An 18,406-nucleotide genomic window follows, 5' to 3' on the forward strand; every position below is an offset into this window, starting at 1 on the left:
TCCCTAGCCCGCCGGAGATCATCGACCAGTGCGACCAAGGCAGTTTCAGTCCCATGATGAGGCCTGAATCCTGACTGGAAGGGATCCAAATGGTCCGCTTCTTCCAGGCGTGCCTGGAGTTGTTCCGCAACCACTCGCTCAATCACCTTGCCCAAGAATGGAAGATTTGAGACTGGGCGATAGTTGGCCATATTGGCCGGGTCTAAAGATGGTTTTTTAAGAAGCGGTTTAATAACCGCCTCTTTCAGCAGGTCTGGGAAGGCTCCCTCATGGAGAGAAGCATTTACCAACCCGCGAAGCCCATCGCCCAGCCCTTCCTGGCTAGCTTTTATAAGCCAGGATGGGCAAGGATCAAGGAGACAGGTGGTTGGTTTCATTCGTCTAAGCAGCCTGTCCACATCCTCGGAGGTAACAGATTGAAATTGATCCCACAAAACTTGACTAGACAGGACTCTAGCACTCCCCCGCCCCAGCCCTGCTCCCACGGTGGAGTCTACCTCTTCCCAGCTACCTTGCTTTTGTCAGGGAGACGGACTGTTTTTTTAATATGCAGTTGGACTTCTAAATTGCTAGGAGAGACCTAAAAGAGGATGCCTCTCTCTTATACCACGCTTCATCAAAGGATGCTGTGGTCCAGCCACCTGAGAGATTTGGCCATCAGACAAAAAGAGAGGGAGAGGGAGAGAGAGACCTCTAGTCAGGGTGCTGCTGACTAGAGAGATTCTGCTACAGAAGCAGTGGCTCTCCATCTGAGTGTGTACACTAGTGGTGTGAACCTGTGGCCCTTCAGATGTTGTTGGACTCCAGCTCCCATCATCCCCAGATAGCATGGCCAGTGGTCAGGGATGATGTGAATTGTAGTCAAACAACTTCTGGAGGGCCACAGGTTCTCCAACTCTGGTTTAAGCCACACCTTCATCTATCCTCAACCATATGCAGAAATATTGCAAAAAGACAACAAGACTTCAGTAGCCTCCTTCCAAGGGGAACCAAACCTGACATCCTCCTCACCACTTGGAGAAGTGGAGTGAATACAACAATATTTTTGCTTTCTATCCAGTCCAGATCAGGGATAGGGCCTTCCTGCTGCTGTTGCACTACAGCACCCATCATCAGTGACCATTGGCCATGTTGGTTATGGATGATGGGAGTTGTTGTCCAGTAATATCGAGAAGACCACCAGCTCCCCATCCCTGGTCAAGATGGGACCCAAAACCAGCTTACATAGCCGCTATGAACCAGAGAGAGATGCAGCCCTCCCCAACCTCACTTTCCTAGCCTCACTTTCTATCTCTTCAGCAAAGAAAGTAGATGTGTTGTTTATTTAATGAAAAATGAAATATGTAAAGGCTGGTAATTAGCAATTTGTTCTATAACTAAGGTTTTGCAAGCCATAAAAAGAGAGAAGCAAAACTTCCATTGAAACTTCATTTGAGATAATAACACCGATGCAGTATTAAAATAAAATTAAAAGGGGGGGGAACAGTACCCAAATCTGATTTCTTCTCCCTGCGCAAGTTATATAATGCTCTCATCTAAATTTTATATGGGAAATATAAAACCCCCTGTGAATATATATATCGTCTCACTATTAATCAGATGATGTCAAACTTTGCTTTCAGTTTGATCCCAAGCCAAGATGCTTTGCTTATTGGAAATGTAAATTAGCCTGCTATCTAACAGTGGTTCATGGGGAATTTGCAGGCTTTTCGTGTTCGTTTTCAAACAGATCTCTTTTTAAAAAACAAACAAAAAAACCTTCCATCGGCATCTTGCTTAATAAGCAAAAAGCTAGTCATTGACAAACATTGACTCCCTCTCCCCCAGCCAGAGGTGCCACCTTGAAAAAAATATTGGGGGACTCTAGGTAAGCCCCGCCCTGCATAATCAATCACAAGACACCATTTGAGTGACAATGTCCATTGACTTTGGGAGGGGTCAGCCCCCTCCAATATTTTATTGGGGGGCCGAAAGAACCTTGACCCCCTAGAAGTAGGTCCCTATGCCCCAGCCCTTAGTGGTACCATTTGCCAGGCTGGTGCGATGTTCCGAAATGCTTGCAGGCACTGTGCTCAGGGCAAACTCGTTTGTGGTAGAGGTAAAGGCAGCCCTGTTTAGGGAAGTTTTTAATCTGTGATATTTTAATGTATTTTGGTATTTGTTGGAAGCTGCCCAGAGTGGCAGGGGAAACCCAGCCAGATGGGCGGGGTATAAATAATAAATAATAATATTGGCAAACAGAACCACTTCAGTGAGGGGGAAAGGGTGAGATAATCAGCTTGGATAGGGACACTTTGACTCATGTCCTGGGAGCAATAGGTGCTGTGTACGGTTGTGGCTCAACTCTTTGGGACCAGTGGAGAAGAAGGCAGGGAGCCCAACGGTAGGTGGAGCTAGAGCCAGAATCAATGAGAAGCAAAGCCATCTGATTCGAGTTTTGTCCCCATTCCTCCACTGTATCAAGTTCTGTCATGGCAACACCAAAAGACGGAAGGCAGGCCATCCTACTTGACCTAATGAACCACCTGCCACCACTGGTGTACTTATTTTAAAAAAAAGGGTGACAGGCTTGCCAGACAAAGTCCGTGTTAACTGAAATAATGGCATATTCGCGTAGAATTGTAGAGTTGGAAGCAACCCTGAGGGTGATCTAATCCAACCCCCTGCAATGCAGGAATCTCAGCTAAAGCATCCATGACAGATGGCCGTCCAACCTCTGCTTTAAAAACTCAGAGGAAGGGAGAGTCCACCACCTTTCCATGGTCAAACAGCTCTTACCCTCAGAAAGTTCTTCCTGATGGTTTAGTCAGAATCTCCTTTCTTGTAACTTTGAAGCCACTGGTTTGGGTAAGAGCAGGAGAAAACAAGCTTGCTCCATCTTCCCTACATCTGCTTTTAGATTAAAAGCCTAATGGGGCAGAGAAGCCTGTCAAACTTGTAAAACCCCAAGTACATATTAAAGTACGTAAAAGAGGTACGTGTCCCCTGTTCTTTGGACTATGATCCCATATATTAAGCATGCTGTGTTACAAAGAGCCAGTGTGGTGTAGTGGTTAGAGTGTTGGACTAGGGCCTGGGAGACCAGGGTTCAAATCCCCACTTACGCATGAAGCCTACTGAGTGATCTTGGGCCAGTTGCCGCCTCTCAGCCTAAATTACCTCACAGGGTGGCTGCTGGGGATTAAATGATATGGGGGACAACCATGCAGGAGTGCCAGTTTGGCCCCGTGACTGTGGGAGCCCGAGGCCATGGGTGCCATGCAGCAGGTGTGGCCATGGCACTAAAATTTGTGGGTACCCGGCTCCTTCATGGGGAATTTTGTGGGTGCTCGGGCACCCAGGGCCCCAGGGAATTGGCACCTATGCAGCCATGCGTGCCACCTTGCACACTTTGAGGAATGGTAGGATATAAATGCGATAGATAGATGACAGTGCAGAACTGAGATAGACGGACAAAGGAAAAGACCTGAAGAAAAGACCATAAGAACAAGTGGAAACGAGACCGAAACTTAGGAAGCCATGCTTGGTGTTTTGTCACGGAGACAATAATTGCCTTACCTACCCTGTGAAGTGAAAAATCACTTCAAAGTAAGCTCAAATGATATCAGTGGGATTGAGTACATATATCCAGGGGTGGGATCCACCTTGCATTTTTATCCCATTCTATTTCCAAGGTGGTGCCATAGTCCATTAATCAAAGATCATTTGGACAGACTGGGGCTTCTTTCATTTCCGTAATACAGTGGTACCTCGGTTTAACAACAGCCCTGTTTATGAACTATTCGGTTTACAAACTCCACAGAACCGGAAGTAGTGTCCCAGTTTGCAAACTTTACCTCGGTCTAAGAACGGAATCTGAACGATGGAAGGGCACCGGCTGCAGGAGGCCTCATTGGGGAAAGCACGCCTCGGTTTAAGAACAGTTTCAGATTAAGAACGGACTTCCGGAACGGATTAAGTTTGTAAACTGAGGTACCACTGTACAAGGTTTTCCCCTTGCTTGACTTGAAGCCCCCCCCCATCAGAACAAACTTAGAAACAGCCACAGATTGAGCATATTTCAGTGAACTCTTAACCGAGAACTCCCACATGAGTTATCAAGGATGCAATGTCTAGACATATTTGGGGTGGGGGTGGAATTGTTTCATTTTGGATAAAAGCCTAGCTTTCTGCAGGCCTAGCTCATAAAAGCCTATGGATGCAGATCATCTTTAAGAAAATAAGTTATGCTGCACACATTTTGCACTTTGGTGATGTCTCAGTATTTGATTTATTCCGTTTCATAAGGAATAAGGAAAGGATAATCATAATCAACAACAACAAAAGAGAAACAAAACCACACAACGTATTATTATTATTATCATTATTATTTTTTAAAGCTTTTTAGGGGTACATTTTCACCATTTGGAAATGACATCCACCAGCTAGATTGCCTGAAAGACCTACATTGGCTCCCAATACATTTCCGAGCACAATTCAAAATGTTGGTGCTGACCTTTAAAGCCCTAAATGGCCTCGGCCCAGTTTACCTGAAGGAGCATCTCCACCGCCATCGTACCCCCCGGACACTGAGGTTCAGCACCGAGGACTTTCTGGCGGTTCCTTCACTGCGAGAAGTGAGGTTGCAGGGAACTAGGCAGAGGGCCTTCTCGGTAGTGGCACCTGCCCTGTGGAACACCCTCCCATCAGGTGTCAAGAAAAAAAAAGCTATCTGACTTTTTGACGGAATTTTGAATTAGTAGTCAGTTGTAGACTTGTATATGCAAGTTACTCAAACGTGTGGCTCAAGGGGTCTAACGTTTCCAAGAGGATAGAAGCAGCAACAAGGAGGTCATCTCTCTTGGACTTGGTCCTTACCAAAAGGGAAAGAACTGATTGAAGTGCAAGTGCAAGGAACCTTGGGCGGAAATGATCATGTCCTCTTGCGTTTCATTTAAAGTAGCTAGGTGTTCCCTTACCACCTCTTTTTCTATCTTGGGCTGCAGCTCCCTGCTTACATTGTTTACTCTGTTATCACCAAGTTGAGCCCACACCTGCAGAGGGCAGGTGCAGTAGGAGAAAATAGGAATATACCCTCTTGTGCTACTGATCGGAAGCAGCATAAGGTAAAGAAACTAGAGGGCTATTTACAGTGGGTTAGGTTCTGAAATACATATATCCTAATATATACATGTTTGCCTAATAGATATATTTTTTGCAAATGCTGGTTTGCAATCTGGATCTAGGCCTGATCTGGAAATCTGAATTTTGTACACAAAAGCACTGGGGAGCCAAAACAGCCATAACTTTGTTTTTTCACGCACGTGTATGGCATATGGAAACATGGTAACCTCTCAAGAGGGGATTAGCCTTGACAACTTTCAGAGGGCTCCAGGGATTTTTGTGCTAGCCACTTTCAAAGTTCGGTTTAAAGTACAGAGGGGGTGGAGGTGGGGAAAGAGAGAGAAAAAAATAGGAGAGGCAGAGGCAGAGAGAGAAAGAAAAAGAACAAACTGCACTATTTGGTTCATGGACCTGAGGTTCCCCACAACTGTTAACTGCTCTTGGTAAACACAGTCATTTCTTGCCTTTGGTGTGCGTGTTCCCTTTTAAATATTTGCTAGTTTGAGCTCCCCCTCCCTACCATATTTCAAAACTAAACATCTAAAATTGCTGGATACATCTTAATTGCACACATGGACACTTAAGAGGTCATGCAGTGCACAACCTGTAATTTCACACCCTGCTGTTGTTGAGATGTACTTGGAACTTTTGAAAATGTGTTGTTGGGCAGCTGTCTTATTCTAGAGAACCACAATATTGCTTCTCAGGGTCAGGCTCCAGGGTTTGGGCAGCAGTGCATTGGGGGGGGTGCTCAGCAAGATGCCCCTAGTGAGCTATCCCACTCCACAAGCCTGTTAAATCTTCACTGCTTCCAACAGAGAAGCAGGAACTGCTGCTACTCACTGCTTGGTGGCTTCAGAAGGTTGGAAGCAAGTGTTAGCAAGTTAGCAGTGATGCATGGTGCTAGTGAGTTGCAGCTGAATGTTGGGGCATCAGGAGCTACCTGGGGATATTGGCCCCCAGTGCTGGCCCTGCTTCTTGCATTTCTACTAGTAAGAAGTACAAGGAGTGTAGAGATAATACTGATACAGAAAAGTGATGTCAGGTCACTCAAAATATGGCCCAGACCTGGAAAGAGAGACCAGAGAATCCCATGGAACAAGCCCAAGTCAGAACAGGCGTTTTGAATCAATGTGTTTTATTCACATCTTCAGAGCAATGCACAGATGGGGGGAAAATAGCAAACATTTCAAGGCCTTAAAAAAAGAAAGAAAGAAAGATTTAAAATAGTGAAATAATTCTGAACACTGAAAATCAAAATTCCACCAAGAGCTTCCCTGCTTTTGCATGCATGTCTAATTCAAGTAAAACAGTGTTTCAAAAATAAACTTGCTCATCATCACATGATGGAGAGAATGTCAAAAACTTTAAAGCTTTCTCTGGCATAAATCCCTTACCAAGGCATGGAAGCGGCACGCAAGAAGTCTCACAGCCAAACTCGCTTATCCCCTGGGCTGAATATTTTTCTTCCTCGCTTGTAATGTTCCGGCTATCACTGTCACTGAGCGCTTCTGTGCGGCTTCTGGTATGATTCATTACCCTGAGCTGAAATCTACTACTGTCGGATTACGAGGATGATAGCTTGTGATGGCATGGAAATTTTCTAACTACGATTTCCTGCTGAGAGGGGAAAAGGGGTGGTGGTGATAAAGGAAGAAACCAAGTTTGGTTCTCTAAAAGAAAGCTAGAATGGCAGAAGATGATACACCAGTTACATAAATATTTAGAAATGAGACCTTCTGTCCTTGCTTTGCTAGTTCATGAAGAGCAATCCTTAAACTGTGTCTATTACAGAGTGACAGGTATCATAGTGAATGCATAGGGATTAATAAAAATTGCTGTTCTTTAAGACAAAGATCCAGTCTGACTGAAATGAAATGAAAACCTTTGAAACAAGAAGCAGCAGCAGCTTTCATCAAAAAGCTCTTTTAGGTCGCCCCACTTCTTCAAATGAGTTTTAAAAGTAGAGACATGCAATCTAAATATACACTTCCAGTGTACTTCCTTCCTGACAAGAAACCACCTTAGTATTTATATACGATTAATAGCATGTATTCAAATGGTTGACAAAAAGGAAAAGATAAAAAGGAGAGGGACAGTGCCATCACTTCTTATCTCCTCTGTGTGGCCATTGGGGTTAAGAATAATGTGGCAACTTATTCTCCGTGTTGTGTCTCCTGGGAGAAGATTTCTTCTACACTGTGCCAGAAGTGCATTGGCAGGACAGCTCCAGCCTAGAGGAGTTATAGGAAAGATATGGGTAAATTGAATTCTATACAGAAATGAGAAGAGCAGCAACTAAATAACAGATTAAAAAGTCTGACTTTGCAAAACTATGGCTAACAGCAGAGTAGAACAAAATCCTTCTGGTTTATTCTCGCTTGGCTTTTCTTTTCTTCTGTTGCTCACCATCCTGTCTTGTGAATTGTTTTTCATAAAAAGGTTCATGTTTTCTCCTACCCTACCTGTCTAAGAGCCCCCCAACAATTCAGTTCCCTTCTTGTGTGGTGAAATTTTATACCTAGATTCTGGCTGCTGCATTCATCCCTCTTTAAAGATGTTGACGCCTTTACATTTGTTTTCTGTATAAGCTCAGTATATACTAGTTTTGGTGTGTGGCGACTGGAAAGCACACTCTTTTGCCAAAGAACCTGGATTTCGTTTTTGTGCCACGTGGTTGCATTGCTGCAATGACCACAGAAGTGAGTCAGGAAGCATTCCTCAACCTAAAGCCCCCTTTTGGTGGATAAATTAGCACTTGGTTCCTGAGCCCTACAAAAACAAACAAACCTTCCTCACATCTATGCAGAGAAGTAACTTGCAGAACGTTGCGGAATCTTGTCAGTCATATCAAGGGCTGTTTTCCTCTTGCATGATAAACACAGGAGTGTTTGATCTGATCGCTGGGAGCAGCTAGGCAGTCCTTACATTTTTTCATTAATTGATACTTCCATGCTACATTTCCAATTGTATGAGGGATCCGTGGGAGTGCTCCTGCGCTTAGAAAGTACAAGGTGTACACAGCTGCCCTGAGAGACAGTTCAAGAACAAGAGAAGAAACCAAGAAGCCTGTTTCCATGTTTCTTGCTCGCCAGTTAGACTGAGTGCTTCCCTCAAAAGTTCTGCTTGCAATTAACAGATATCCTGGGCTGTTTTACTGCATGAATGTGCAACTTGCAGTTATAATTTGCATATATGTGGCCTTAATTTTGCCCTGCAAAAGGTGCCCATTGTTTCTTCTCATCTGCCAGAAGTATACATAGAGAAAACTAAGATGAAAATGTCCTTTGGAAAATATACTCTCTTATAAAATTAGATTATATATTTTTTTAAAATGCCTCTCTTACCCAGCATCATAAAAGTTATATGGAATATCTCTTTACTGCAACAGTCATGTGGCATCCTGTCTTCTGTTGTCTCTCTCAAGTATTAATAGAGATTCTCTCTATCACACTCTTTCAATGATAGCTCTTCTATGTAGAAGGCTTAAACTCCTTAGCTTCTTATACAAAAATAGAAAGCTATGAGACATATTGCCTCTGCAGATTTATTAAATACTGTTCAGACTCAGCAGCCTGGATTGTGGACTATTTACAAGTCTTATGTCATCTTGACTTTAGGAAGGTTACAGAGACTCTTAAATAGTTGGGAGATCAAAAGTAGAGAGATGTATGTGAAGTGGATGTAACGGAAAGCTTGACACCATTCTTCACAGAAATGTCACACATTTGCTTATAAGGTAAGTTATAAGGAAAGAAAGACATACCACCACTGACCAATAGGAAGAGCATCCTTTGCCAGCTCACATTCTTCATGTCAATGATGTAAGACACTAACAACAGAGCAGTATCCTTGCTATGCTATACAGAAGTTCCCTTTTACTCCCTCAAGTTTAAACACTTATCAACCCTAAAAATGGCTTGACATTAAATAAACAGGTGGCTTGATTTGCTTTAGATGAGACACTAGTCCAAGGGATTCTATTGTCTGCTAAACACCAGGGCAGTGAATGAGGGGTAACTTTGATGGGCATGCAAGAGAGAGAGAGAGAGAGAGGAGTTCTATGACAGAGTTCATAAACTCTTCCACATCTGAAGGGAGGAACATTAGAGCATGTGTCCTTCCCAAGTTATACTGTATTTTGATGGGGCTACTACTGAACTGAATGGAGGATGCAAGGCAGCAGTCCTTAGTAGCTTGTACATTTGGCTCCTTTGTGCTTAACTGGTCCACACTAGATACTCCTGTTTATTAACCAGCTGTGGTTTCAAAACAAAATGCTTCAGAGTGGGGATGTGCCACCCCTAAACTTTCCTTGCACTGAACCACAGGGGGATGTAAACATTTAAAACATACCCTAGTAGTTTCATTATGGCTCTCAAGAAGTTTTCCTACAGTTCAGTTAGGGGAGCCCTCCACCCGTGATTGACTTATCTTCTGTTGGAACAATCTCCAATAGCCTTTATTAGACCTATCTTCATTTCATCTCTTAAACTCTGCAATTGCACAACTTGAAGTGCAGGTATAATATAGCTTGATAATCAATGGTATGGAGTCAGACTTCATTCCTGGCACTCCTCACCCCCTGACAAATCCTGCTACACCAAAATAATAATTGCCAGTGCTTGAATAGCTGAAAGAGAATAAAAATTCAAAACTAATTTGGAAAAAGCACAGATGTTTGATGAGGATTTCAACAGCAGTGCTTTGAAGAATCTGTCTCTTTCCTTGTTCCCTTAAAGCCTATCTCCAAGTTCTGCACACAAAGAAGTCGCCATAGACATCAGTGATAACTTGGATTCTCTTTTAGGCACAATCAACAGGTTAGTCAGTTTGGCTCCCCACCAACAGCAATACCCGGGATTCCTCTTATAACTGGAGGCATCATCAAGATCTTCACAAAAGATCAATTTAACCATACCCATATTCAATTAGAAAAAAACAACAATTAATAATCTCTTCCTAGAAGGGAAGCCACTAAATCCATTCCAAGTGGCAGAAGGGATTGTACTTCTTTGGGATCCTTTCAGCAGGTTCCAGAGTCTGAAATGCAATTAGACCACTGCCTTTCCAAGGTCCCAGCCTGCTCAGTATTCAGTAACATGGATCTCTGCTGCTGAGTTGTTCTTTGAAGGCCTTTCCCAGCTCTGATCTCCTGGCTCAGACTGGTCCTGGAGGGGCTGCATCAGTCTTCTTCTGCAGTCTTGAACATGAGGATGGCATTGTATATTTTAAGTGCTGGTCCCAGCTTGATACTCAGAATTTTAACAATGTCTGACTGGTTCAGGAGAAGGAAGGCTTCACCATCGATCTGCTGGTGGATGGAAAAATAAAAAGAAAGTCAATATTACAGCTGGGACAATCCAGCTTCCATATGCTTAAAATTAACACAGCATGGGAAGGGCACGAAGAATGACATTTGATAGGATAATCCATTACACCCTTGGTAAGCTTTTTCCAAGCAGTATCCTTTAGTGCAGGCATCCCCAAACTCCGGCCCTCCAGATGTTTTGGACTACAATTCCCACCATCCCTGACCACTGGTCCTCTTAGCTAGGGATCATGGGAATTGTAGGCCAAAACATCTGGAGGGCTGCAGTTTGGGGATGCCTGTTATAGACTCTAAATGCCTGAATAGAAACAGCTACTTTAAAAAGTTCTTGTGGTGGGGAAGTGTCCAAGCATTCACATGCCTTCGCACCATAGGTTTCGCATTCAATTCCTGGCATCTCCAGTCAAAAGCAGCTGAAGCAGGATCTGGGGAAGAACTCTATATATCGGAGACCCGAAAGCAGTTGTTAGTCAAAGCAGACAAGATTGGGCTAGATGCACCAATAGTTCCACCCTGCTTAAGGGAGCTTCATACATTGCTTGGTTTGTGTCCAGTAAGAACAGAACCAATGTCTGAGAAGCTTTTTTACTTTACAATTCAACAGAGAAATGGTGCTTCATATATAAAGGTATATGCTGAAACAGTCTCAAGGCCCTTCCCTTATTGCAAGGGGCAGTGAACCATTTTCAGCCTGAGGGCTGTGCAATGCTTTCTGGGCGACCTTCCAGGGATGATATACCAGTGGTGGGCAGGCCAGAGGCAAAAGTGGGCAGAGCAATGAATATGAAATGTACCTCTGTACAGTAGGCTTGCTTTAAACACACTCCTCTCTCCTCCATCCAGGCAAGCCAGAAGCATGGGAAGAGTCCTTGCATTTGGTCCCCAAGCCCAAGGTTCCCCATCTCTAAATTACTATGTTAACTTTAAGGTGGTTGTACATGGGGTCACACAAAATTCTCTTCAGATGTGCCTCACTACGCACACCACTTGGCTGTGTTGCATTGAGGTGACCGGGTGGTGTGTCTGTTACTACTCCTAAACAATAACCCCCTTGCTTTCCTGACAGACCATGGTTGGACCTTGCAGGGGAAAAGGTGGGGAAGAATACCACTGGGGGGGGGGACTTCTATCTGCAGCAAAAAGAAACGAAAAGCAGAGTTCACCTCAAGCTCTGCCAGCATGCAGAAATGGAGAGGACTGCTTTCTAGTAGAAGGGATAAAATCTTCTAATTTTCATTATTTAACAGATGAACAACCCTGTTCCAACCTTAGTACATGTGCTGCTAACGCTCTATATTTGTGATGCTGATTGGTGCTTTCTATGTAGAGTTGATAGGAATGTTATCCAGAAGACATATTGTGAATTGTCGGTGGTTGTACAATTGCTTAGGAGTCCAGGGAAATGGTTGCTGCTTTTGCTATATTTGTCCTCCTTGTAGTCTTATCTCTCTCTTTTCAGATGCAAACTATGGAATCTTGAATTGTTAGGGCAGAAGTGTGATGCACCTTGTGCATGCGGTTGAGCTTTCTTTTTTTACAAGATCTCAAAAAGAAAAAAGTAGTTTTTGAGCTATTTTTAAGGAAATTCATCAAAATCTACACTTCTGACATGGGTCACCATATGTCCGAATTTTCCTGGACCTTTAAGCGATTTCTGGCCAGATACTGTTTCCAACAGCCAAATCCCGGATGTATGGCAACCCTACTTGTAAAGGAAAGCTTTGCCCTTGTAGGCCAGCAGCTATTGAGGAGCCTGCTCATGTATGGACTGTTTTGTTCCTAAATCACTCCTAGTAAGGAATTGCTGGATCCATTTTCTGGCCAGAATAGTAGGCTGACCATTCCTGTGTTAAGTTTACATATTTGTTAAATGATGTAGACAAATGCATAATTTTCAAAGCAGCTTCGTTTGCGGTTTCAGTGGCTAAACTTAGAAGGAGCTTTGTAGACAGGAATGTAGCAGACAGTAGGGGTGATAGGAAGAATACCCAAGACCTGTTGTTTTTCTTCTCCACCGTGGTTAGTTTTTATTTGCTGTAACTAAATAATGCATGCTTTGTGTGTTTGATGCTATATTTTGAAGGCTATTGCTTACAATAAAACAAATGACTGGTTTGTAATGTTAGAGTCATAGAATTGTAGAGTTGGAAGGGACCATGAGGGTCATCTGGTGCAACTCCCTGGTAGTCTCATGCTCTACCAACTGAGCTATATAAGCCCAGCATGTTGCTAGTGTGCTGTTGAACTGTTGCTCAGGAAGCACAGAACAGTGACTAGTCTTCCACCAGCGGAAGCACCAGCATAGTTTAACTACCATTGGGCTGCACCTTGCCCTGGTGGAATGAGGACAGGTTAGATACCCAAAAGAGAATGATTAGAGAGGTACAACAGAATAACATCTTCAGCAATTCTTTCTTTTAATACACTGACTATGAAGAGTTATATTCAAAGACTGCAAATTTAAAACTGGTAGTGTGCGATTGGGGTTTAGTTGAGCAAGATCGAGTACGAATACATATTTTAAGTTACCAGCTCAACTTTCCATCCATATGTGGGAAAGATGGGAAGATGCAAATGATACTGAAGAAATTTTAAAAATACCCAATGTAAAAGACTTTGAAGAGTAGCAATGAAAATTCATTATATAAGAGCTTATATAAAACAGTAGACCTAATATAAATATAAGTATCCCTACAACCATTGCCCAACACACACACAGTGAAATTCTACTGCAGCTCAATATGATGAAGGTCAAGAGCTTAATGCCCCCCAAATGATAGCTTATGCTAATTTATTTAAAGAGGATTAAAGCTTTGCACAAATCGATGAAAAAGTTTTGACTTGCATTTAAAAAGTTGGAAACTAGTAATCAGCTAAATAGGATGCTAATTTAATTGTACAGTACAGCATCAAAGGCTTCAGCCTAGGAGTCAGAAAGTTCTCTGTCCACACTATCCTTTGGCAAGCCACTTAATACTCCAGCTCCCTGGTTTCTAGAATTGTGGGCACCACAATTTAAGAAGGATGTTGACAAGCTGGAACGCGTACAGAGGAGGGCAACCAAGATGATCAAGGGTCCGGAAAGGTCGAAGGAACTGGGTATGTTTAGCCTGGAAAAGAAGAGACTGAGAGGAGATATGATAGCCATGTTTAAATATCTCAAGGGCTACCACAGACATCCCCAAACTGCGGCCCTCCAGATGTTTTGGCCTACAACACCCATGATCCCTAGCTAACAGGACCAGTGGTCAGGGATGATTGGAATTGTAGTCCAAAACATCTGGAGGGCCGAAGTTTGGGAATGCCTGGGCTACCACATGGAAGAGGGAACAAGCTTGTTCTCTCCTGCTCTGGAGGGTAGGGCTTGAACCAATGGCTTCAAGTTACAAGAAAGGAGATTCCAAATAAACATACAGAAAAACTTTCTGACAATAAGAGCAGTTCGACAGTGAAATGGTCTCCCTCAGGGGGTTGTGGACTCTCCTCCCTTGGAGGTTTTTAAGCAGAGGTTGGATGGCCATCTGTCATGGATGCTTTAGCTGAGATTCCTGCATTGCAGGGGGTTGGACTAGATGACCCCTGGGATCCCTTCCAACTTCACAATTCTATGATTCTAAGAAAATGTGTGTGTTCAGAAACAAAGAATGAATGTTTGATCAAGTTCTACTCATATTGAGAAAACACTGCAGAAAGCTTTGGGATTCTTTCATTCCTTTCAGTTCGAACTACTACCATGCTATTCAGTTTCAGAAAGATCTCTTCAGACTGTTGGCCCCCATACAGGCATAATTCTCTTGCTGCAGATCACTTGCAGCTTTACCCAATCTATTTGGCTACCTTTTTACATAGCTTGCACAATTTGTTCTCACATCAACTATGGCCATTTAGTAAATAAAAATTAAAATAAAAGCACAGCAGCTTACCATCTCTAGAATTATGTACCTAAATATGGTGTGTCTGGGCAGCTCAACTGCTGCTAATGGACTATTAAAGCAGATTTCAGCAATTCTGTCACCAACATATTTTTCTTAGCCAAAGTCTCGCAGAGAGGATATTTCTTCAATTTGGTTTAATTTCAGCCTGATCAGAAACCTATCCACTACATGCCAGATGAGCAGTGCTTTTCTTCTAGAAAGAAAGGTGCCAGTACTCACCAACATGGTGCTCTCCAGATGCTGTTGGACTCCAACTCCCATTAGTCCCTGCTAGCATGGTTCAGGGATGGTGGGATGTATAGTCCCCCAGCTTTGGAATGGCATAATGTTAGCTAGCCCTGCTCTGTATCACACCTTCCTCCAATGAGTAAGAAAGCAGAATTATGCAGAAAGACCAGAATATGCAAATCTACTTAATTTCCACAATACAAAGCATTTGTGGAATGAGAATTTTCTCAGAACTTGATGTGGCTAACTTTGGTGCCTTGTTTTGATTTTTCTTCTTCTCAGTATCCCCCTCCAAGTGCCACAAATTATCCAAATGGAACAGATAGCAAGATGACGTAGCCTGCCATTAGCATTACATAGACAGCACTGGATTACCTCTTGTCGGAAGAGTGCAGCTTGATCCTTGCAACCAGGAAGACGCTGGACAAATCCAGCCACCTAATGAAGTGTTGGAAATAACAGGCAGAATTATTAAAGGGCGGCCCGGCAACCTAATAATAAAAGAAGTCCTGTCTAAAAAAAACATATTTTCATTCATTTGAACAAAATATTGCGAAAATTAAGATTTTTCTTTCTTTGTATCTAACCAAGAGATGATAGGAATTAATTATTGTATTATTTCCATTTTTTTTATACAAAACAACAACACTGGAGTTGATATAAGGTTTGACGTAGATCTGTACAATAATACAGGACAGACAAGAAGCGTAGCAAGCACTAAGGAAAGAAGCCTTGAAGGTAGACAAACTTAGGGCCAACTCAATTGCGCATGGGTGCACACCAGCAAAGCAGCATGCGGTCAAAGAGGTGTGCTCCTGGATCCTTTGCTTTCTGGCAGAGGATGCCGGGACACATATATTGGACTACAGATACCTATAGGTGCAGATTAGCTGCAACACAAAGAGAAACATCATGAGGATGAGTTTAAAAACAAATAATGAATTTGAAGCAACGAAGCCTTATCAATCCAGGAATAATTAGCCTGGCTTACACATACAGCAGAATGAGATAGGATCCTGAGGTAGCTGAATGGACTTAACCACTTCCAAGTTGCAGGTGAGGGGGCATGGGATTCCATTTTTGAGTGCTCCCCATTGGAAAAAACACCTCCCTGTAGAAAATATTTAAAATAATCAAGGAAAAAGCTTTTAACCTAATCCACTCCCTGCTTTGCTAATTTTCTTTCTGAAAGCTTTTCATGGGGGGAGTACAAAAGTGGCACCCCCACCCACCTATCGTGAGTAGCAATAGAATGTATTCTACCAGCTCATTCTGTTGCATGTGTAGGCCAGGCTATCTTTACAATGGTCTGGGGCCTAAGAGACAGAAGATCGGAGAAAATGGAAGGAGTGTATAAATTTTACTACAACTCTCAACTTGTATAGCTCCCCCCCAAAAAAAATAAAACATGCCCTGATCCAGCAATTTTTCAGTAACCTCATGTTCCCTGAAGGGATTAACTCTATTATACAGACCTTGAGCTGTTACAGATGTGACATTCCTATCACCAATACCAAAGGACAAATAGTTACAAGGGACACTGTCAGAAACAATTTCCTCCTTTATATACCATAGGTTATCTAACTCCTTGCCTCTCAGCTTGCATAAGAAAAGTATACTGCCCATATGAATATAAATTCCTCTCTTACGTTTCTTTGCACAAGATCCTTCCTAGTTTATTATGCATATCCTTACGTTGGCATTACAAGAATTAGACCATGGATAGGCAAACTAAGGCCCGGGGGTCGGATCTGGCCCAATCGCCTTCTAAATCTGGCCCGTGGATGCGTTTTTATGAGTAGAATGTGTCCTTTTATTTAAAATGCATCTCTGGGTTATTTGTGGGGCATAGAAATTCGTCCACCACCACCCCCAAATAGTCTGCTACCCCACAAGGTCTGAGGGGCAGTGGACCGGCCCCCTGCTGAAAAAGTTTGCTGACCCCTGAATTAGACCATGCCAGAAAGCAGGCCTCATCCTAAGATACAGTAAAAACCTGCAACTCCAGCTGATACAGTAATGACAGCAATGTGGGATGATTAAGCACGCGAAGCTGCCTTACACCAGGTCAGACTGTTTGTCCAGTTAGAACTGCACAGCTTTCTGTGACTAATGAAGACTCTCCAGGGACTCCTGCAGGGGTCTCTCATACCACCTACAACCTGAACATTTTAAACTGGAAATGCCAGGGATTAAATATGGGATGTTCTGCATGCAAGGCATGTGCTCTGCCATGGAGTTAGAGCCCCTTCTCAGGGGCTGTATCCAAAGTTGCCTCAGCCTTCCTTGTATGAATGGCAACATGCACAAAAGAATAAAGAATGGTCCCAGGAGGAGGTCCATGTAGGGAAAAGGATAGAGATGAAAAGTTGCTCCTAGCTGGGCAAGATCAGATTAAATTCCGATGGATACTGCTAAGGGTAATTTCCACCATATGCTTAAGGTGTGGGAAGGCGAAACCTAGGAATTTGGACATTGTTAAACACATCCCATTGCACTGCAGATGGTGCCACTATTGTAAAAGACCCTCAGTTCACCCAGCAAACGCTTTGAACTATGTTTGTTTGCAGTAAAAAAATGCACAAAAGAAAGTAGGATTTGACAGTGTCGTTTTGAAATTCTGCAAAGAGGAACCAGCCTTGCTAAGCTTTGGACAGGATTCCCATCCATGTATTAATTTCTTCTGCAGGATTAACTAAAAGGGAGATAAAACTGTCACACATGATACAAAATCACCCTCCCAGCCAGTTACATTTGGAAAACATTTTAAGAAGCATTTGAGAAATAATCAACACTCAAATGATAAGAATTCACTAGAGGGTAAAGATTATTCAAAACGAGCCTTTCCTTGAGATTCTGCATTGAAGGAGAAACACTCCTACTTCTGCAACAGTTTCCTAAAATTAAATTTAAAATATCCTCTTTGGTTTCATTACTATTACTACTTAATGCTGGAGCCCCCCCCCCTCAATTTTCTTTTCTTTTTTTACAGAGGCTGTGGGTTCCTTGTTCCAATTTTAAGTTCATAAACAAAGTTCAGTTCTGCCCATGTTATGAAGAACACAAAAAGAGGCTGCTGGATCAGGCCAATAGCCAATCAAGTCTAGCATCCTGCTTATAGGTTTCCCACCAGATGCCTGTGGAAAACCTGTAAGCAGGATTTGAACACAGCAGCACTACTGATATTCAGAAGCACTACTGCTTCCACTACCACTATGACACATTCAGTATTCAAATACTAATGAGCACAGAACTGCAGCCTTTGTCTCTTACTTGGGAGAAAGCCCCATTGAACCTAGTGAGGCTTTCATCTGAGAAAACATGCGTAAGATCAAGATGCAAGTTGGGCAGTTCCCCAATGATTTCACAGTGCTGTTCCTTCTGAGCTTACAGCATTTGTGATAAGCAAATTAAGTGCCGCATACCAATAAATTTCATTTCCTATCCTAGGCTGATGATTGGCTAGGGAATGTCTGTGCACTCAGACCCACTAAGTAGTAGTTCTACAGCCAGGATTTTGACATTGGAATGAGATATTTTTCTCCAAAATACAGATAAACTCAAGGATATTTAAGGTGAAGAAAATAAATGAAGCATGATAGTGGCTTTAATATTCTCCCCCTGCAATTACAGAGTTTAACTGGATTAAGGAAGCATGGTGGGCAGAAAGAATATTATCATTATTGTTTGATCAGCAATTTTAAAAAGAGCTCAACTATTTTATAGTGTTGTGTCAAGAGCTGTATTCTGCATACATAGCTTTTCTCCTTCAGTAGTCAAACTAGTCGAAGAGGCTTTAAGCTGGACA

At 42.8% G+C, this 18,406-nt stretch overlaps 1 protein-coding gene across 27 annotated transcripts in view; it reads right to left on the reverse strand.

The window, feature by feature from the left end:
• Positions 1-8,634: 8,634 nt before the first annotated feature.
• LOC118086527 (lethal(3)malignant brain tumor-like protein 4) overlaps positions 8,635-18,406 on the reverse strand; it is a 60,818-nt gene continuing 51,046 nt past the window's right edge. For 11 of the 27 annotated variants that reach the window (XM_088672473.1, XM_088672463.1, XM_035118251.3 and 8 more), the window contains 2 exons: positions 14,974-15,036; positions 8,635-10,417 (listed from right to left, as the gene is read on the reverse strand). In XM_088672473.1, the coding sequence (XP_088528599.1) occupies positions 10,289-10,417; positions 14,974-15,036 (192 nt within the window). In that variant the 3' untranslated portion in view covers positions 8,635-10,288. Of the gene's footprint in view, positions 10,418-14,736; positions 15,037-18,406 lie in introns of those variants that run through there. The other 16 variants (XM_088672461.1, XM_060275736.2, XM_088672460.1 and 13 more) reach the window with 4 other exon arrangements.

Source organism: Zootoca vivipara, chromosome 6 (genome assembly GCF_965207765.1).
Source record: "Zootoca vivipara chromosome 6, rZooViv2.hap1.1, whole genome shotgun sequence".
NCBI classification, from domain to species: domain Eukaryota; kingdom Metazoa; phylum Chordata; class Lepidosauria; order Squamata; family Lacertidae; genus Zootoca; species Zootoca vivipara.